At 37.6% G+C, this 22,846-nt stretch overlaps 1 protein-coding gene across 7 annotated transcripts in view; it reads right to left on the reverse strand.

Moving 5' to 3' along the window:
• NTRK2 (neurotrophic receptor tyrosine kinase 2) overlaps positions 1-22,846 on the reverse strand; it is a gene marked incomplete at both ends in the record, with an annotated part of 379,052 nt that overhangs the window by 272,524 nt on the left and 83,682 nt on the right. For 6 of the 7 annotated variants that reach the window (XM_079706397.1, XM_079706396.1, XM_079706400.1 and 3 more), the window contains 3 exons: positions 8,570-8,669; positions 19,346-19,446; positions 22,463-22,498. In XM_079706397.1, the coding sequence (XP_079562523.1) occupies positions 8,570-8,669; positions 19,346-19,446; positions 22,463-22,498 (237 nt within the window). The remainder of the gene's footprint in view (positions 1-8,569; positions 8,670-19,345; positions 19,447-22,462; positions 22,499-22,846) is intronic. The other variant, XM_079706398.1, reaches the window with a different exon arrangement.

Raw genomic sequence — 22,846 nt, forward strand, 5'->3', positions numbered from 1 at the left:
GACTTAAGCTGATGTTATTGAGGGAAGAGGGAGGGGCTCTCTTCCCCATCCCACCCCTGCCTGCTCTTTCTGCCCCTTCCCTACAAAAGTCTACATACCAAATCAATCAACAGATAAAACAGAGTCTTCATAAACCCCCAAACAATTCAAACAGATGAACTGTTCAAAGGACAATAAAGTTAAGAATTTGCAATTATTCGCACACAGTATCTTTAAGGACTCAAAGGCTTAAAATAGCATATGATTCAGCAACTTTATATTCATAATACATACCCATAAAATATAACACATTAAAATTACAATTTTTTTCTATAAATTCAACGAATAAATCTTAAATATACACTGTATGCATTTGGGACATTTTTCTGCAATTCTGAATCAGTATAAATTCAGACAGGACTCTCCCCATACTCTTTTCCTTAGTGATATATTACTAAAACATAAATCTGAACTATAACTGCCTCAGAGAATTAGTTCAATGAGCCAGGCATGAAACTAAGCACTGATTTAATTCTTATAATCACTTAAGAGATGGGTATTATTGCGTCTACCAGAGAGGAACCTACAATTTACAGAGTTTAAAATTTTGCCTAAAATTATAGTTAGACAGGAGATTTGAACCCAAACTTGTATGATTCATAAGTCTCCAATATTACATTTCTATACACTCGTAGGTTTGAAGACTTAAGAGTTAACAACTTACAAACATGAAGGATGTGCAGTATTCAAACAGGCTGTCTTCTGAATTACCACGTGACAGTTCCACTGATTTAGAGCTAAATTTATTCCCCGAGTCATTCAGTATTCTTGCCCAAAATAAAGTAGGATAAAGTCAGAGCATATGTTACAATTTAAGCCAAGTTATTATCTGTCTTCTTCACAAATTCTGAAAAGCTGGTCCACCAAAATCAGATGCTAGGAATGAGGAGGAAGAAAACCAAAATAGGGAGGGAAGAACGTAAAATTAGGGTGCACAGAGATGTGGAAAGACAAAATGGCAGGGAAAATAATGAAAGGTAGAAAAAGAGAAATGAAGGGTGAAAAGAAGAAGAAAAGTAGCAGACTTTACAGTTTGGGAAGTCTTTTTTAACGTGCGTGATGATCTGTGTAAGGAGGTCAAAGTGAGTTCACCACAGGATTTATGGAGGAACAAAGAGGGGGGTAGCAAGTTCTGACTTTTAAGTACAAAATCTAATTTCTTAAGGGACCCTTTACCTTTTTGTGAAACTAGTAGCGTGGGAAGTCCCTAAACAATACAGCTGCACTTTCTACATTACAGGCAAACCTGGGTTCTCCCATGAATCACACTGGGCTTATGGGATACCCATGTAAGAGAGGGAATTTTAAAAGTTCGAGGTCAGTGTACTCCGAAAGCTAATGGGAAAAACGCTGCTTCCTCTTCTTCCTGTTTTGCCTGATCAAGCCAGTTCCTGAAAGTTCTGGGCCCATTTTCAATATGCTGCAAAGAATATGCATGTTCTGCCCTCATATAGGCATAACCCAAATGGTGACCCTACAAGAAGAGACTTCAGAAAGTAGACCTTCACCTCACGAATATAAGGGTAAAGGTTTATATAACATCTCCAAAGGACAAGAAAAGCACACCTGGGTTAACTCTTCTTTTGATTAATTTCTACTTTGTCAAATTACTCAACAACTCTTTCAACTGAATGTCTTTTATGAAATTTCCAAGGATTTGATTGTTATTGACAAATTTTGCTCTCTATTAAGAGAATGCTAAAATATACTGAAGCCGGGGAGGGCAGTTAAAAAACAAAAAAAACCTATATTCTCTGATACTCTCTTGTGAGAATAAAATAAGAGAACCAACAAAGCCTATTACTTACTTTAAAAAAAAGTTAGGGCTTCCCTGGTGGCGCGGTGGTTGAGAGTCCGCCTGCCGATGCAGGGGACGCAGGTTCGTGCCCCGGTCCGGGAAGATCCCACATGCCGTGGAGCGGCTGGGCCCGTAAGCCATGGCCGCTGAGCCTGTGCGTCCGGAGCCTGTGCTCCGCAACGGGAGAGGCCACAACAGTGAGAGGCCCACATACCGCAAAAAAACAAAAAAAGCAAAAAAAAAAAAAAAAAAAAAAAAAAAAGTTAATCACTAAACTCTTCAAAATTTCTTTTTATTAATGACTTTCTGATTCCAGAAAGTTAAAATAGTACTGTTGGTCTCTCTGAAAATGTCACGCAAATATCTTTATTACATATATATCTGAAAGAGACAGAGTATTTCACATCAAGTTAAAAATAAAAAAGAATTTCAAAGAGATTAAAGAGTACATAAAAATAAATAAGTAAATCTTCCTGTTTGCCAGAAGATACTATTTAAAAAGTCAAAAGATTAGAAGAAAATATGAGCAATGTATATAACCAATAAAAGATTAGTACATATATTTATAAAGTATGTCAACAAATAAAAATAAACATTTCTTCCTATTCTTCACATGACAAAAATGCTTAACCTTATTAGTAATCAGAATAACACTGTAAGTGAATTGGCAAAAATATCTGATATGGGTGAAAGCATAAACAAAACGATGCCCTCATCTACTGTTGGTGGGAGTATAAATTGATAAAGCATTCCTGCAAGGTAATCTATCAACATTTAAAATCAACATTTAAAATATACAAACCTTTTCTCTCAGCAATCCATTTCCAAACATCTGTCTTTATAAGTAAGGTATTATTTATAATACTTTTCTAAAAATTTGGTAAAAGTATAAATTTTTTTACATTTCCCAATTCATTAATAATAATAATAGTAATAATAAAATTACAGTAAATATTTGTATATTAATTACTAAATGCCAGTAACTTTCCAAAGTGCTTCACATACATGAACTCCATTTATCTTATAACAAGCTTCTGAGGTGGGTACAGTTATTGCCCCATTACAGATGGAAATACTGGGGCAAGAGAGGATGAGAAATTTGCTCAAAGTCACATGCTTGTAATGGGTGGAGCCAGGATTCAGACCGAGGTAGCCTGACACCAGAGTACTCAGAAATACTATGGAATAGAATTCAGAAAAGAATTGATTCAGAAAGATCTACAAGGCAAACAGTTACCTTTAAAAAGCAGAACAAGATTGGTATTATAATGTCTTTATGCAAACAAAAATGAATGTATTTGATTATCTACATAATGAATGAAGCTACATATCTTATTATTGACATAATATATGTAGTGGGGATGGTTAAAGAAAGTTAAAGAAGGTTATCCCTAGGAGTGGAAATGGTAGTGGGAAAGGAAGATGAAGAGGAACTTCCCCTTTTAGCTCTATGTATTTCTAAAGTGCTTGAAATTTTGAAAAACGAGAACGCATTCATGTGTTACTGTTATAATACTTAAATGTTATTTGTCTTTTAAAAAAAATGGTGGGGGGGAAGGATCATATGGAAAACAGTCTGTCCTTATAGAAGTTTCTATAACTGTGTTTCTGGCTTTCAGTCACATTTTTCCCTCTTTTAAAAGTTGATCCAAATATCTGCTAAAGTCAACCTTCTAAATTTTCCAGAATTATTTTCAGCTCATATAAAAGGCTTTAACCTTCAACCTTTTTAGCTTTGGTCCCACTATGTTTATGACTATTTTTAAAGAACCAAATTTTTGGTTGCTGTTGAAAGACATTTAGAAGATGATTTATATAAGAGGAGAAACTTAAACTGGGGACATTGAATCTGGAGTTAAAACCTGGCTCTGTGTTCTCAGGCAGTGTAGTTTTTTGCTCAATTATGAGTTGGAAATGCCTACTGCTCAATTAGCAGGAATGAAGACATATGAGCGGTTTATGTCAAGGACAGGAGGCTGCAGAGGTAATCTGCAGGCCATCAAACCTGAATAAGAGAAAAGGCTTCCTATTCCAGTTCCTCCTGCGGGACCTCTTCAGGTCACTTTTATATTTACTCCAGAAGGACAAAGGATGCATCGGTACTTAGAGAATAAATATTGTATGTGGACTTCCATCAGGAAACGCAAGTAACAGAAAGCTGATGGTCACAGCTATTCTTCACCAGTGTGATGACTGCCAATCCCCCTCCGCCCTTTTGATTCCCTTATTTTTTTTTTCCAACCCTGTTCACTATCAATGCCATCAGGCGGGGCTCCCAATGTGGATCACTCTCAGAAGACTTGGCAGCCCTTGTGCCCCTAGATGCTTCCATTTCCTCTTTATGTGCACTTCTACATTTTCAACGAAGAAAGGGAGCCAGGAAGCAATGTGAGAACTAAACATAAGACTTGGTTACAACAAAAATGAGAGCATTCAAAGGCCTGATTGCCTGTTCCTTTGGCAATAGAGCTGCTCTGGAAAGGTGCTTGAGACCTACTTCAGTGAAAATTAAAATAAATCACAGGCATTCTTCAAAGAAAAGGGATAAAATTATACATTTACCTACAGGGTATCGATACAGGCATAGATTTAGATAGATGTGTTATATAGTTCATGCACCCATACTAAACACGCATATGAATAATCCCTATACAGATGGCCAAACACTAACAGAGAAGCTTTATTCAGGACTCTGCAATTATGATAACTAGATATTCAACCAAAAGCCAAAAGGATGGTGTTAAGGCACAGAAATGAGCATGGAGAAATGGAATAGGATAAATTCTACCTCTTTACATCTTTATTGAAACAGGGCTGGTAGTCTATTGGACACTCGCAACAAGAGGCTTAAAACATACCAAACGATAATGAAACATAATTTCTAGGTTAACACCAAGATGAGAGCCACCATCTGGCACTTCTGCCAGCCTCAAAGCTGGACAAAGACACATATTACGAGGCCACACATTTGGAGGGAGAGAGGCAGAAATTGAAGAGGCTCATGTGCAAAATGGAAAGTCAAAATGAATCTTCCAAACTTCAACAACAATAACAGTTTAAAACAGTGTGTGAAAACCCACATATCCTAAGACAAAACCTGGACAAAATGGCGTCCTGTCTATGACCATTACTTATCTGGAATAATTTCTTTTAAGTTTAGAAGCTTAGAAAAGCTCCAATATCTCTCTTTAACCATTCATATACAAGTTGCCCTCCAAATATTAACTGTTTTCCAATTAACAACCTAAAGTGGATGGAGTTGAAAACTCTCTGTGATCATTCATTCCATCAATTAATATTTATCAACTGCCAACTTTGGCCTTGGCACTGGGTAAGTAATGATGAACAAGACCCATATGAACTCTGGAGCTCACAGTCTGGACTCTATGTTCTAGATTGCACCATCAGGATTTGGTTATAGTGAACTGACAGAACAGATGAAAAAAAATCCTATGAAGCTTACAGTCACATAGACCCATCTCCAAAGAACACAGCACAGCTCACTGCTGTATTCTAAGATCTAGGTTTAACTCCCTGATTTGGAATTTAGGGATCACCTTTCCATGGAAAGCAATGCCATCAATGATGTTTGGGTTCTAGGGTTGATGCATAAATCTTGAGTTGCCCTGCATGCAGCTGCAGTGTGATTTTAAGAGATTTCTGGTTTGTGTTACCCTGGGAATCAGTTGAATCAATAGTATTAAACTGTAATCTATAATCCCAACGCTGCTACCATGGATTGAAACAGTGGAGGCTGAAGCGTGCAATGCTGGGGATGCAAAAAGCTGGAAATACCTATGAGTGGGCTGGCTGCTGTCCTTCAGTCTCAATCCGTACCCAGGACAAGGGAATATGCACGGCGGTAGAATCTCCCCAGAGGTGCTTAGGAGGGCAAGAATTACATTTGGAATAGCTCATTTGCACGTCAGCCATTGGCCTCTTACACAGAGCCAAGGCACTGGTTCTGGCCAAGGCTATGCACATTTCATACCGTTGTTACTCAGAAATCACAAGTGACATGTTTTCTGGTTATTTCAGGAAGTATAATAGTGTTTTTACACATTCTCCCCTTTTAAGGTGCATGTTTTTTCAACAGCTCTAATAGCATTTAAAGTACATTAAGTCACATTAATTTGCTGATTGAAGTATAGTTGATTGAAGTATAGTTGATGTTTCAAGTGTACAGCAAAGTGATTCAGTTTTTCATCTATATATGTATATATGTGTGTGTGTGTGTATATATATACACACACAAGAATATATATATATATATATATATATCTTTTTCAGATTCTTTTCCATTATAGGTTATTACAAGATACTGAATATAGTCCCCTATGCTATACAAGAGGTCCTTTTAACTTACATTAATTGTTAAACACCACTTTTTAGGCAGTTTCATTGCATGAGCCTCGTCTTCTCTTCTAGATCCCCCAAATTACAGCTCAGCATTTGACCAATAAAACAAGAACCTCAACTCAGGCCCATTTTGTCCAAACCATGGCACAGTTAGACGTGTAGCTAAAAACAGAGAAAAAAGCTATTCTAAACAAGAACCTGAGTCTCTGAGACAAAATTTTAAAAACAATTTTATTTATGTCTAAAAATAAGGGAGTAAAACATATGCTCTAGTAGTTACTGCCTGAAGAAAGTCATTTACTGGATCTGTGACAAGGTTAAGTAAAATCTTTCTTACCAATCATTAACAATGCCCTTAGGTTATACCCGGAAAATGTAGGTGCTTCAGCAGTGGTCACCCCAAATTATCTAAATAAAATACTTTGTCAGTCTTAGTGACACAGTCACTATATGAAATACAATCTTCTCTGAAACAAAATGTCTGCCTTTTATTCTCCTCTATCACTGCACTACAGAGAGTGAGTTCACATTTACAGATCATTTTTCTGTTGTTTTCTTAACACAAAGTGGGGGTGGGGAGTGACTCCCAAATATTGCTCCTAGGGTTCCCAAAGCCTTTCTGAGCTCCCAGTAGGACCTGAACATACCCTTTCTCTGAAGAGCCCACAAGAAGAAAGTTTCCAAGTCAACCCTCAAGACAGGAAAGTGACAGAGCTAGAATCTGGCTCTGTCCAGTAAACACTCTGCCTGGGGACATCCACCCCAAGTGCCTCTAAGGAAAGAAAGCATCTGATCAGGATGAGGAGAACAAAATCCCATGGGAGGCAGCTAACACATAGAGAGGAGTAGCCTATAGGCCAGACCTGGGCGCCAGCCGAACACGGGGACCCAGAAAAGTCTTCGAAGCCATGGGTCGGTTTGGTTTGAAATGCCTCTCCCACATCTTGTCATGCTTGGAAAGAGACCTGGGAAATCATGTTTATCCCACAGAAAGGTGATTCTCTGAGAATGCTTGGGAAAAAGCAGCATCCCTTGGAAACCATCAGAAATGCCCATTTCCAGGCCCACCGCAGACCTATTAAATCAGAAACTCTCAGGGTAGCCCAGAAATCTGTGTTTTCATAAGCTCTCCAGGAGTTTCCGAGGCAAAGTCAAGTTTGCAAACTACCACCATAGGATTAATTAAAATCACTGTAGTACAGCCCTTCTCCCAAGCCTTATTCATAATTGGAGAATGAGAGGTCTTTCCTCCTTCAAAAGAAATGTCAAGGATCAACAGGCCAAAGAGGGAGTCAGGAGAAGGTTTAGGTGTTTTTTTAAGGCTTAATTTATCACTGCTCCTCCTCATTCATTTCAGGTTTGGGAATCTTGGTCATGGGCACCAACAAAGGCAGAGGAAAAAGCATCAGAAATGGATCTGATTCACCCCAGAGACCAGCGTACATTGGACAACTTATTGCTACTTAAACATCACTTTCAAGTAAGCAAGTGACATTAATGGTAATTGTAATGAACCGTACAGATCAAGAAAGCCCACCTGACTGTCTCCCCAACACAATTAAGAAAGACACCACTAAACCTTCCTCACAGATTTCCCAAGTGAGTGGCTATTTATAAGAGACCACACAGAATTCAACGATAACATATGAGTCAATACATACGCTTAAATTTCAGAGCAAATGCTTTTTAATCACTGAAACTCTTGGCTACTTATATCACAAGAACATTTAAATACGTTTCCCCCGTCCCCCAAAATGAATTTTCAATCCTCTAAAAGAGACCAATGGTCTACTGAGAGGCAACAGAGACCCTAATTTTTAATCGAGCACTAGGAACTTTTCCACTAAAATAAAAAGCCACTCATTCACAAAGCATCAATGTACCTCTAACGGCTGTTCTTATTTTGCTTCCCAACACTTTAAATTTCAAAAGATGAGAATCTGAAAAAGCAGCAGCAACACAAAAAGCACACCATGGAAATTCTAGAAGTCAAATGTACAACAGAAAGGACCTTTCTACACAAAATACATGTGTCCATAACTAGCCTACTGCCACCCAGCCTGGCCTGCCTTTCTGAAACAAAAGTAAAACTCGGGTACTATTTTTTTATATCATTATTAGGCACTTGAAACTCAAGAAACCAGTTCTGTGTCTTCTGGGATAACTGTCCTCATTGGAAAATGAGTAGTGCTGAATAATCAACTTGATTTTGCTCTGTCTTGATTTGTAGTATCATAGCCTTGTTGCTATTTTTTCAGCCTTCACCCCTAGACATCGTAAATCTAGCTGCTTCCTTCTTTAGCAGTAATTAGCATTAGTCACAAGCCAAAAATGATTCCACATAAGAAGTAAAATAAACACAACTCTTCTTACCTTTCATGCCAAACTTGGAGTGTCTTGCCAACTTCAGCAGAAACAGCATTACCAGCAGACAAAATCCTACTACAGATGCAATTACCACCACAGCATAGACCTAGAGAAAGGAAGGGAGGGCAGTTATGATCTTGATAATTAGTTTCTTATATCCAGGTGATGCTGATTTTGATGGAGATGGTTAATATTTATTGAATACTTACTGCCTGCTTTTCTAAGAGCTTTATGGATATCAATTAATCTTTAACAACCCTAGGAAGATTTATGCAGGTCCTATTATTATCCCTATCTCTACAAATGAGAAAAGATAAGTTAAAGCTTATAAAAATAGGGACCCAATTAATATTATACAGATTAACATATACTAATACATCCTATATTATTATATAATGTATAGATAATAGATATTTTATCTCTCCCCATCCATCTATCTACCTATGTACCTACCTACCTACCTATCTGGAAAGAGAGTATATAAAACATGAATGACAAAATACTAATAATTTTTGAAGTTGCTGAAACATACAGTGGGGTTCATCTCATGATCTTCTCTACCACTGTACATGTTTGAAAACTGTCCATGATAAAAAAAAATTTTTTTAAGTAGACTACTGTTGCTCTTAGAAGTCAGGGTGCCCTAGAGCAGTGAGTAGGTCTGGAAGGGAGCAGGAAGGCACTTGTGGGTAAGCACAGCCTGTGAAAGCTCATGAGGTTGTAGACTTATGACATGTGAACTTTTCTGTATGTATGAGAAAGACCAATACAAAGTTGTTTTTTTAACTTAAAGGTGTAGCTGCAAGTTGTGAATCATACAAGTAGAGAGAGTAGATGCAGATCTTTGTGAATCCTGTCACAGCCCCAAGCTGGGGATCACAGAGGCACAAGTGCATAATGCTAAGTACACACTAACAATTTAGAAACAAAGATCGACACAGGACTATTCATCATCTTCCATTTTTGCTGTTTACCCCAAAGTCCCGCTTCCAAAATAAATTTGTTTCTATAAACCAGGAGTTGGCAAACTCTTCCTGTAAAGGGTCATATAGTAAATATTTTAGGCTCTGGGGGCCTACAGTCTGTGTTGCAACTAGACAACTCCCCTGCTGTAGTGTGAAAACAGCCACAGACAATATGCAAACAAATGGGCATGTCTGTGTTCCAATAAAACTTTATTTACCACAACAGATGAACAGCTGGATTTGGATGTAGTTTGCCTAAACTGTCCTAGATGTCCATACTGACTTAAATGTCTAAGTTTCATTTAATCCACATAACAGTCCATACAACATATTATTATTGTCCCCATCTGTGGTAATCATTAGTGTTGTTTCCCAAACATTTCTGTTTTCCCCTATGTTTCTCTTTGTAGGATTCACTTCCTGGCTTCCTTGTGGTGAGATGGGTTCACGTGACTAGTTCTGGCCAATGAGTTGAGACCTGTATCACTGCCAGGAGGAGGATTTCACTGCTTATTGCAAGATCTTAGACTAAAGCAGTGGTTCTCAACCAAGGATAATGTTGCACCCAGGGGACGTTTGGCAATTTGGAGTTGTCACAACTGGGAGAAAGGTGCTATTAGCATCTAGTGGGTCAAGGCCAGGGATGCTGCTAAAGATCCTGCAGTGCCCAGGAGAGCCACCCACAAAAAAATTTATTCATCAATAATAGTAGTGTTAATAGTGCCAAGGGTAGGGCTTCCCTGGTGGCACAGTGGTTGAGAGTCCACCTGCCGATGCAGGGGACATGGGTTTGTGCCCCAGTCTGGGAAGATCCCACATGCCGCGGAGCAGCTGGGCCCATGAGCCATGGACGCTGAGCCTGCACATCCAGAGCCTGTGCTCCACAACGGGAGAGGCCACAACAGTGAGAGGCCCGCATACCACAAAAAAAAAAAAAAAAAAAAAAAAAATAGTGCCAAGGGTAGTGCTCTCTTTCTCTGTGCCATAATAAATGCTAACTTTTCAAAAGGCAGCTGCCTTGTCAGCCTCACCTTGGAATGAGGATGACGCTGATAGAGCTCCCAGCCAATACGTGTAATGAAGCAATAAATAAATGTTTGTTGTTTTAAGCCACTGAAATTTGGGGGTTTTTGTTACTGCAGCATAGCTTATCCTGACTGATATACCCAGCTCATAGTGAGAGGCAGTGTCAAGTGGAGATTAAGAATATGGATTGTTCCTGAGTTTGAAATTTAGATTTACCACTTACTAACTACATGGTTTCCAAATTACTTAACCTCTCAGCATCTCATAACCCTCATGTATAAAATAGAAAATATAATAACACTACCTTGCAGGTTGTTATAAATCCTCAATTAGTCAATGCAGATAATGGGCTTGACATAGTGCTTACTATAATAAGTAATTAATTATGTTGGCTATGATGATGATGATAAAACTGAGATTTATAAAATAAATAAATAAATAAGCAGCCCAAGATCATAGCTCTCAAACTTGGGATTGGAATCAAAGTCTGCCCAAGTATAAAATCTGTGATTTATGTGTGATTTACCCACTACATTGCCTCTCCAAAGCATGTGGCTGAGAGTGAAGGCAGGATTATAAAAACATATGTCTAATCCCTCCACAGCACCTTCAGATGGGGTCAGATGGGGACAGCATTAAATAAGCTACAAAGCACAGAAAAGAGCACATGCCAAACAGTTGGCTAGGATGGAGCAAAGGTGTAATCGTTCTCTCCTCTGGTGCTTCAGCTGTAAGTGGCTGTCCCACAGAATGCTTCTGCAGATGTCTGAGTACAAACTTAACTCTGTCTCTGTGGTCTATATATAAATAGAATGGTAGCGATTCCTAAAAGGCTAGTTATAAATCAACTTGTTCTAACCAAGATCATTTCCCTCAAACTTACCTAATGATTTCGGATGTTTCTTTCTCAATCTTTATTTCTAACTAACATTTGCATGGGAAAGAGATCATATTATTTTAGCTATAAGTTTCTCTACCCTATTATTAAATTCCAAAATTCTACAGATGAAAGAAGAATTCATTAATAAACAAGTTCAAACACTATTTTATAGATAAGGAACCGGGGACAGAGAGACATTTGGAGGACTTGCCCTGAGTCCCAGGATCACTTTGCAGAACCACAGTCTTACCCACTTTGGAAAGTACTCAACTGGCATTCAAGAGACCTATGTCCTAATGAACCCAGGATACCTTGCCTTTACCAGCTGTGAGACCTCACAGGTGCTTCACTTCTCCCAGCCTCTGTTTCCTCATTTGTACGTGGGGATAATAATACCTGTCCTGCGTTATCTACTTCATTAAAGAATATTTAAGTCATCTTAGAAAATGGAAAGGTGTTCTTCTCCAGAAAAGCAGCTAATGATCTGCTAACAAATATTTAAACCTATTGAAGCAGTTCTAAATGTAAAGAATCCTTTAATAAACAAAGACTCCTGTGACAATGAGAAGAATCATTTCCTCAAAAACAAATTATTTGATAAATACAGAATTTCATGTACTCTGTGAATGTGTGTTGGGGTGGGGGTGGTCTTCACATGGGAGAAAAGCAGGAGTGAGTTTGTTTGTTTGGTTGGTTGGTTGGTTAGTCGGTTTTTATCTGAGGCTACCTCTCAGCATAGAACAAAGAGCTGCTCTCCTCTGAAAATCCAGCAGTGTTCATGAGGAGCATCTGCTAGACCAGAAAGGTGAATGCTTAAGGCTGTCTTGCAAATGCTCTGAAAACACCTTTGAATTTTGTATCAGCTCCCTGACTCTGAAACTCTTTTTCTAATCTAATGATCTTCCCTGTGATCAGGGACTGTTATGTATCAAATATATGATCCACACATAATTTTAAAATTTTCTTAAAATTCTACAAAACATTGTCTTGCATCTCTCATGCAGATTTCTAAGAGCCACAGGTGGAGTCAAAACATACAGACTTTCAATGAAGATTATTTTCACTCATCTTGCCTTCCAATGACACTATTATAGATAGTTCAAACATCAAGATACACCAATTGGGGGCTTAAATTTATCATTTGGATTTAAAGGAGAAAACTGAAGTTGGTATATAATTTTTAGTAATTGGAATACATACACATCTGTGGGCTTAACACATGTTCCTTGGATTCCTTACATATGCAAACAACGTTCTCAAACCAAGAAACATTAAGTGGTTTGGTATGAGAGTAAAAACTGAAATGAATGCATAAGGCAGGAATTAGAAAACATTCTGCAGTTGAGTTAACACAGCAGTTTTCCTTGTTATTTCAATGCAATGCACATAGTCATCTGTGGAAATGTGTGTGTGTGTGTACATGTGTGTTGTATGTGTATCCAAATACTGGATGTGCATATTTTGAGTTGCAGTTAAGTTGTATCTATTTATGAGCCTCCTGGTCCCACTGCATGGCCCTGGTTTAAATATCCATCACATCTCTTTATCATTGCACCAGACACCTAAATCATCATCACCCCACTTCTAATCCCTCTCTTCTGCAACCCATTCTATAGTGTTCATCATTAGTTTAATCACCTCCTATGTGCCAGGCACTATTCTAAGGACTAGGGATACAGTCATGAAAAACACTGACTGAGTTGCCTATACTAAGAATCTTACTAAAGAATCAGGGAAGGGAAAAAGATATTAAACATGTAAACAAATAAGTAATCAAGGTAATTACACACAATAATAACTGCTCAGAAGAAAATGAAACAGGGTAATGGCTACTGCTGGCCACTCTAGCTAAAGCTATGTGATGACCATTGGGAAGTGCATACCTTCTAGAAGGAACGGCAAATATGAAGGCTGTGAGACAAGAGTAAGCCTGGAGCATGCAAGAGAGTATTTTAAAAAGATAGCTGGTAAACAGTGAAGAGAGTATGGAGATGAAGTCAGAGAGACAGACAAGGTCAAGACATGTAGGGCCCTGTCAACCACCATGATGAGTTGGTTTCTGTAACAAAAGTTTTATTACGATGCATTGGGAAGACTCTGAGAATGATAATAAAAGAGTGGTCACTCAAGGGAGAAGGCTCAAGGGTGGTGTAAGAAGATCCTAAACTCATCTCCTACCATGGACATAGCAAATCTTTCAACTAAATATGAAATAATTCCCTCAGAAAGGGACCTGAAAACTAGAGGAACAAAACCTCCACTTGTGCCATCACAAGTATAAAATGTGGGAATGGGGAGTAAAAAAGATAATGTTTTGGAATGTGTTCAAATTTAAGTTGCTACCAACTTAAAATAGGCTACTACTTATATAGGATGTTATATGTGAACCTCATAGTAACCACAAGGGAAAAACTTATAGTAAATCCAGGAAAAAAAAGATAAGGGAATCTAAACATAACACTAAAGAAAACCACCAAAACACAAGGTAAGAGAAAAAGAGAATAAGAAAGGAACAGAAAAGAACTACAAAGACAGCCATAAAACAACTACCAAAATGACAGCAATACATACTGGTCAATAATTACTTTAAATGTAAATGAACAAAATTCACCAATTAAAAGAGCAACTGAACAGACAAAAAAGCATGGTCTATCTATATGTTGCCTACAAGATACTCACTTCAGAAGAAAGAATACAAAAAGACTGAAAATGAAGAGATTGAAAAAGATATTCCAGGCAAATGGAAATGAAAAGAAAGCTGGAATAATAGACAAAACAAACTTTAAAACAAACACAGTAATAAACAACAAAGGGCATTATATAATGATAAAGGGGTCAATCCAGCAAGAAGATATAACATTTACAAATGTATATGCACCCAACGCAGGAGCACCAAGATACACAGAGCAAATATTAATGTACTTAAAGGGAGAAATTGAGAGTAATGCAATAATAGTAGGGGACTTTAACACCCCACTTACACCAATGGATAGATTATCCAAACAGAAAATTAATAAGGAAACATCAGACTTTGACACATACCAGATGACGTTACTGGACATACACAGAACATTCCACCCAAAAGCAGTAGATATACATTCTTCTCAAGTGCAAATGGAAGATTCTCCAAGATAGATCACATGTTAGGTCACTAAACAAGTCTTAATAAATGCAAGAGGATTAAAATCATATCAAGCATCTTCTCCACTGACAATTGTATGAAACTGGAAATCAATCACAAGAAAAAAATGGGAAAAACTACAAAAAGGTGAAGATTAAGCAACATGCTACTAAACAACCAATGGGTCTTTGAAGAAATAAAAGGAGAAATTTTAAAAAAATACATAGCAATGAATAAAAACAGAAATACAACATACCAAAATCTTTGGAATGCAGCAAAAGTGCTTACAAGAGGGAAGTTCATAGCAATACAGGCCAACTTCAAGACACTAGAAAAATCCCAAATAAGGAGTCTAACTTTACACCTAAAGGAACTAGAAAAAGAATAACAAATGAAGCCCATTATTAGTACAAGGAAGGAAATAATAAAAATCAGAGCAGAAAAAAATAAAGACTGAAAAGTAGAAAAGATCAATAAAACTAAGAGCTGGTTCTTTAAAAAAATAAACAAAATCAATAGAACTTTAGCTAGATTAATAAAAAAGAGAGAGGGCTCATATATAAAATCAGAAATGAAAGAGGAGAAATAACAATGACACCATAGAAAAACAAAGGATCATAAGATTATCATAAACAATTATTTGCCAAAAAATTGGACAACCTAGAACAAATGGATAAACTCCTAGAAACACAATTTTCCAAGACTAAATTATGAAGAAAAAGAAAATCTGAATAGACAAATTACTAGTAAGGGAATTGAAACAGCAATAAAAATTCTCTCAACAAACAAAAGCCCAGGACAAAAGGGCTTCAATGGCAAATTCTACAAAACATTCCAAGAATATTTAAGACCTATCCTTCTCAAATTCTTCCAGAAAATTGAAGAGGAAGGAAGCCTTCCAGTCACATTCTACAAAGCTAGCATTTTCCTGATACCAAAACCAGACAAGGACACCACAAAAAAAGAGGGAATTACCAGCCAATATCCCTGATGAACACAGATGCAAAAATCCTCAATGAATATTAGCAAAACATATCCAATAATGCATTAAAAAGATCATACACCACAATGAAATATAATTTATTCCAGAGATTCAAGGATGGTTCAATATCTGCAAATCAATCAATGTGATACATAACATTAACAAAATGAAGGGTAAACAATCACATGATCACCTCAATAAATGGAGAAAAAGCACCTGACAAAATTCAACATCCACTTATGATAACAACTCAACAAAGTGGGTACAGAGGGAACATACTTCAACATAATAAAGGCCATATATGACAAACCCACAGCTAACATCATACTCAGTGGTGAAAAGCAGAAAGCTTTTCCTCTAAGATCAGGATGAAGACAAGGATGCCCACTGTTGCCACTTTCAGTCAACATAGGGTTGGAAGTCCTAGTCATAGAAATTAAGCAAGAAAAAGAAGTAAAAGGCATCCAAATCAGAAAGGAGGAACTAAAACTGTCATGATTTTCAGATGACATGATAAAATGTACGGTACACTAATAATGATCTATCAGAAAGAAAAATTAAGAAAATAATCCCATTTATAATTGCACCAAAAGAATAAAATACCTAGGAATAAATTTAACCAAAAGTGAAAGACCAACACATTGAAAACTATTAGACCCTGATGAAAGAAATTGAAAAAGACACAAATAAGTGGAAAGATATTCCATATTCATGAACTGGAAGAATTAATATTGTTAAAATGTCCATAGTACCCAAAGTAATCTACAGATTCAGTGTAATCCCTATCAAAATTCCAATAGCATATCTCATAGACCTAGGACAAATAATCCTAAAATTTGAATAGTACCACTAAAGAACCCAAATAGCCAAAACTATCGTGAGAAAGAAGAACAAAGCTGGAGGTATCTCACTCCTTGATTTCAAACTGTACTACAAAACTATAATAATCAAAACAAAAATCTGGCACAAAAACAGACACACAGATCAAGAGAACAGCAGTGAGAACTCAGAAATAAACCCATATGTATATGGACAATTAATTTACAACAAAGGAGCAAAGAACATACAATGGAAAAGGGATAGTCTCTTCAATAAATGGTGCAGGGAAAACTGGACAGCCATATGCAAAAGAATGAAACTAGACCACTATCTCATGCTACACACAAAAATTAACTCAAAATGGATTAAAGATTTGAATGTAAGACCTGAAACCATAAAATTCTTAGAGGAAAACATAGGCAGTAACCTCATTGACATTAGTTTTAACAGTGTTTTTGTGGATCTGAATCCAAAGGCAAGGGAAACAAAAGCAAAAATAAACAAATGGTACTACATCAAACTAAAAAGCTCTGCACAGTGAAGGAAACCATTATCAAAATAAAAATTCAACCTCCTGAGTGGAAGAAGATATTTGCAAATCACATATCTGATAAGGGGTTAAGATCCAAAATATATAAAGAACTCATACAACTCAACAATAGAAAAACAAACAACCAGATTAAAAATGTGCAGGAGATCTGAATAGGCATTTTTCCAAAGACATACAGATGGCCAATAAGCACATGAAAAGATGTTCAACATCATTAATTATTATGGAAATGCAAATCAGAACCGCAATGAGATATCACCTCACACCTGTTAGTATGGCTATTATTGAAAAGCAAGAAATAACAAATGTTGTCAAGGATGCTGAGAAAAGGGAATCCTCATACACTGTTGGTGCAGCTGTAAATTAGTGCAGTCACTATGTAAAACAGTATGGAGATTCCTGAAAAACTTAAAAATAGAACTACCACATTACCCAGCTATTCCACTTCTGGCTATTTATACAAGAACATGAAAACACTAATTCAAAAGGATATATGCTCCTGTATGTTCAATGCAGCACTATTTACAATAGCCAAGATGTGGTAACAACCTAAGTGTCCATCAATAGACAAATGGATAAAGAAGATGTGGTATATATACACAATGGAATATTACTCAGCCATTAAAAACAGTGAAATCCTGCCATTTGTGACAACGTAGATGGACCTTGAAGGTATTATGTTAACTGAAATAAGTCATACAGAGAAAGACAAATACCATATGATCTCACTCATTTGTAGAATCAAAAAACAAAAACAAAAAAAACAAGCAAACAAAGAAAACAAAATAGAAACAGCTCATAGATACAGAGATCAGATTAGTGGTTACCAGAAAGGAAGGGAGCTGGGGGTGGGCAAAATGGGTAAATGAGGTCAACTGTTTGGTGATGGATACTAACTAGACTTGTGGGGATGATCACTTTGTAGTATATTCAGATGTTGGATCACAAGGTAGTACAGATGAAACTTATAAAATAAAAAACTTATTAAAAAAAGTCACTCGGGCTGCTATATGGAGAAAGGCCAGAAGATCACAAGAGTGGGAGGGGGGACAAGGTAGGAGGCTGTGGCAGTCATCCAGGAACAAGCAATTGTGGCAAACTTTCTCGGCAAAGGGCCAGATGGTAAATATTTCCAGCATTGCAGGCCATACAGACTTTGCTGCAACTACTCCACATGCCCCTGTAGCACAAAAGGAGCCACAGATGATATGTAAATAGGCATGACTGTGTTCCAATAAAACTTTATTTATGGACACTGACATGTGAATTTCATAAAATTTTCATTTGTCACAAAATGTCACCCTTCTTTTGATTTTTTTTTTCAAACCACTTAAAAATGTAAGAACTATTCTTAGCCTGCAGACTGCCCCCAAACAGGCATAAGCCAGACTTGGCCCGAGGGCCATAGTTTGCCAGCCTCTGGGTTAGCCTGTGGCTGAGGCTGGGGAGGTGGGGAGATATGGATGGGTTGGCGGTTTACAAGGAGGCAGAACTCATGGGATGTTAGACTGGGCGCACAAGACAGGAAGGAAAAGAAAAGAATGGAGGAATCTGCTGGGTTTTGACCTGAGCAGCTGACAGACCAGCCCCGCCACACAGTCCTGGGGAGATGCAGCCCTGCTGCTCACTCACGCCCCCTTCAATGCTCCTCCCTGCGCCATAAAGCTAACTACCTGGCACTGTGGTTCAAGACCTCATGGCCTTGCCTCAGACTGCCCTCCCTCATACGCCTTACCTTCCAAGCAAGAATGCTTCCAGACTGCAGGCTCAGGCTCACACACCCAAAACGCCCTGCCCTTCGTTTCCGCTATGTCCAAATCCCAGGCATTCCGCATAGGCCGTGGAAAAGGCCACCTGTCCCACAAAGACTCCTCTGGCTCTCCCAGCAGGAAGGAACAGGGCGCCTGCCCCTCTCCTTCGCTCTCTCGCATTGCCTTGCTCAGCCTCTGTTTGTAATTTAGGTACTAATATTCATGTCTCAGGTCTCTGACTTAAGTGTAAGCTCCAAAGGGACAGATATGTGTTTCATTCGTACGTTTATATCCCCCCACGGCCAGTCCCTCCAGAACCTAATGGATTCCTTACGTTTGGTGGGCACTGAAATTTTTATTAAAATATTTAAGGAGACAGGTGTGGAGACAGAAAGAACTCCACATGTCCCTGAATGAGAAAGCTGGTTTCTTGCTCTTCTAGTAATAATCTTTTAAAGGACAGATATTTAAAACAGGAATCACCAGCAGTAGGTCAGAGGCTATATGGTACCTTTATCACTCTCTTAAACCTTCCCATTAGTTCCTCCACACTTCAACACTCTATTTATAGCTGAACAATAAAAATGTTTTGTTGAAAGACTCACACTGAAGCAGCTCCATTCCTCCAACATTCAAGCATCCAAAATGCTCAGAACCATTCTACGCAACACTTAAGTATCCCACTCACCGAGAGATGTTCCCGACCGGTTTTGTCAGCAACATCTGTGGAAGGGATTTCATTACTTCTGTTTGTGGTGTCCCCAATGTCATTTGCCGCAGTTCCATAATCTTAAATTGGAGAAAGGGGAAAAAGAAGGAAGTATGAAGTTGTCATTAGGCTGCCAACAAACATGAGGCCACAGTACAACCCAGAATAAAGCAAGACAAATTACAAGATTCCAAACCACTGACAGCGTGGCTGGGGAGAAGCGTGACCTGCCGTTGGGTTAAATCCATTGCAGCGTTAGGACTGTGCGATGCCAAAATTATGTTCAGCCCAGATCTTTACATCATTGCTTTGTTTGGTCAAATTCCAAGCCAGGTCTAGGATTTTTCTTTGCACATAAGAATATATTCCTTTTTTTGATAAAGTATTTAATGAAAGTACAAAAGAGAATCGATCACATAAGAGTCAGATTTATAGACCTGGAAGGGTCTGCGGAAATCGAGTCTAACCACAATTTTTACAGCTGCAGAATGAGAGCTAAGGGATGTTAAGTGACTAGTCTAAAGTCAACTGGCAAGAAGGCAACAGAGCCTAGACGTGAACCAGGCTTGAAATCAGCAGCTCTGATTTCCGAGGCAGAAGCACTCAAGGTAGAATGTGGAATCGGCACCAATAGGGAACTTGGGTCCACATCTGAACTTTTTTGAAGAGTTCTGAATTGCCAATATATCAGTTTCAGAATTAATGTATAGGGAACTTCACCAATACAACATTTAGAATTGTGAGGGTATGCTCTCAGTTCTCAAATGTAGTTGCTCTTCTGAATCAATTTTAGTCTACAGGGATCAGGATATAAGTACATGAGTTTTTTGTAGGCAAAGTTTTTATTAACAATATTACATATAAAAGTCATAAAAAGTTTTTGGTAAACTTATTGCAGACCACGTTGTTTATAAATTTTTGTATTTTTATTCTAAATAGGTATGGTGCCTTCAATTTCCATCCTGAACAAACAAACTCATTAAGTCAGCCCTAGCTAATCTTCCCTTGGTAGAATTATCAAGCTGGCCTCAGGGCAACCAATTTAAATTATAATTTTATTAGCAGAGTGTTCCTTTGAATGTGAATGAAAATTAACAGAAAAAGCATATATTTTCTATCTGTAGCTGTTTTATTTTTAACTGCAAAACTGCATTCTCACCATTTTCATTTTGAATATATTAGAACTTTTTAATATTTCAATCAAACAGTAGGAGATATCATTTATTTGCTTATTTTCCCTCTTCATATTATATCCAGCTACTCATGCAAAGTTAAACCACTAAAGTATCTATAGTTTAATATCATGACATTGTAGCCCAAAGATCCAAAGTGTGACCTGAGACCAATGGAAAGATGACATTTTTAGAGTCTTAAAAGTTATTGGAAAGGAGTCCAAAACATAATTTTGAAACTGAAAATCACAATTCAAACATATTTCTCTGTGACACAATTTGACATACTCTTTCTTTAAGCCATATCAGAACAAATAAAAATAAAAATACACAAATCACATGCACAAAATTATCCAAACCACAGCTTGGAGGAAAGATGGCTTAACATGCATAAAGCAGATAAAGACAATGTAATTCCCTAGTTAAAATTAGCTCAAGTTAAATATACACATGTACAATAAACATACAGAGAATTGTTTTATATTAAAATTATAAACTATATTTATATTATAAATATACACATTTGTCAAGGTGTATATATAAAATTAAAGAATAGATTTTATAGAATAAATATATAAATGTATCTTTTTAATCAACGTAAGTTTTAATCAATCTTAAATTTCAAGCCAAGTCTTGAAATTTAGCCTGCCACTTCCCCAAACGGAAGCCTCCTGGTCATGAAGGTGGTTTGAAAACTGTTGAAGATGGATTTTCATACCTAGTAAAACAGCCCTGGGATTCAATTAAAATAGCAAAGTAAAGATAAGATATTTGGTAAGCTAATATAGTGAATCTTTTGGTTTCTCCCTTTCCACATTCCTAAGAGAACCCCATTTTATTCAAGGGGATCAAGCATATCCTCTAGGGAAGCTGATCGAAACTCCAGGGGTGGGTCTAGTTAGTCAAGGGTAATCCAGCCCTCTTCTCAGTACTGGAGGCAAAAATGGACCATAATCCAACTGAGTCTTGAATCAGATACAGGAGGGCTTGGTGGAGGTCTCTGGGAAAGTTCTCTTTCTTCTGGAACACTTCAAAAGCTCTTCCCTTTCTTTCATCAATGTGAATGACTCATCTTAAAACCGTAAGAGAAACCAGCCTTCAGCGAAGCCAGTACAATGGGCAGGAGAGTGCAGAGATAAAAAAAAACCCTTGGATCCCTGATGACATGGCTGAGCTGCTGGTTTCACCAACCTTAAAACGTGCCCTGGGGCTTCCCTGGTGGCACAGTGGTTGAGAATCCGCCTGCCAATGCAGGGGACACGGGTTCGAGCCCTGGTCTGCGAAGATCCCACAGGCCGTGGAGCAACTAGGCCCATGCGCCACAGCTACTGAGCCTGCGCGTCTGGAGTCTGTGCTCCGCAACAAGAGAGGCCGCGATAGTGAGAGGCCTGCGCACCGCGATGAAGAGTGGCCCCAGCTCGCCGCAACTAGAGAAAGCCCTCGCACAGAAACGAAGACCCAACACAGCCATAAATAAATAAATTTAATTTTAAAATATATATATATATGCCCTGACTCTGAGGCTCCTGTGTGTGAGCCAGCCTTCCTCATTTTGTAAGAAACATAATTTTGAATTGGGTTTACTGTCACGGCCAGAAACTGATACACCTCCCTTTTCTTGGTAGTCATGGCTTTTAAACAGGTAATTAGTTCCCAATTATGGAAACAAAATGTCTGTTGCACCGCAATGGATTTACTACTTCCAAGAACAAGCAGGAGAGAGAAAACGTTATTTACAGGCATTGTAAATATCAAGGGAAAACAGCCATCAATACTGAATGATTTTTGAAATATTATTTTGGCCTATGTCATGCTTGAAGTGTATATTTAACTGAGCTTAAAGTTAGTTCTTCTTTTAATTGTTTTATTTCATTTTAGACAAACATTTTGAAAAAAATACAAATACAGACCACAGGATAGTTACCTTCATAAATTACATCAGGATAATTTGGGTTTGCACCTAAAAAGAAAACAAAACAAAGATATCTTGTTAAGTATGCATTTGAAGTTAAAAAATTACTAACTTATACTCATTAAAATCGGCGAAATATACATTGAAAGTTTTCTAATTCAATAGACTATTTTATAGGACAGAGGAATAAAATCTGAAATTCTAGGTTTGCTTCATGTTAACCTTGTTGCTCTCTCCAAGCCCACAACCTCCATCTCTCTTCCAAAAAAGGAAAGAAAAGGATAAACAGAATTTACAAATCACTTTAGCAATAAAATATTCAACAATCAATGGATTATGACCATTTCCTTTTTTTTTAAACTGTTTCTATTAAACACTTGGTCATTTTAATTGTAA

The sequence above is a fragment of the Hyperoodon ampullatus genome (genome assembly GCF_949752795.1).
Source record: "Hyperoodon ampullatus genome assembly, chromosome: 6".
Lineage (NCBI taxonomy): Eukaryota > Metazoa > Chordata > Mammalia > Artiodactyla > Ziphiidae > Hyperoodon > Hyperoodon ampullatus.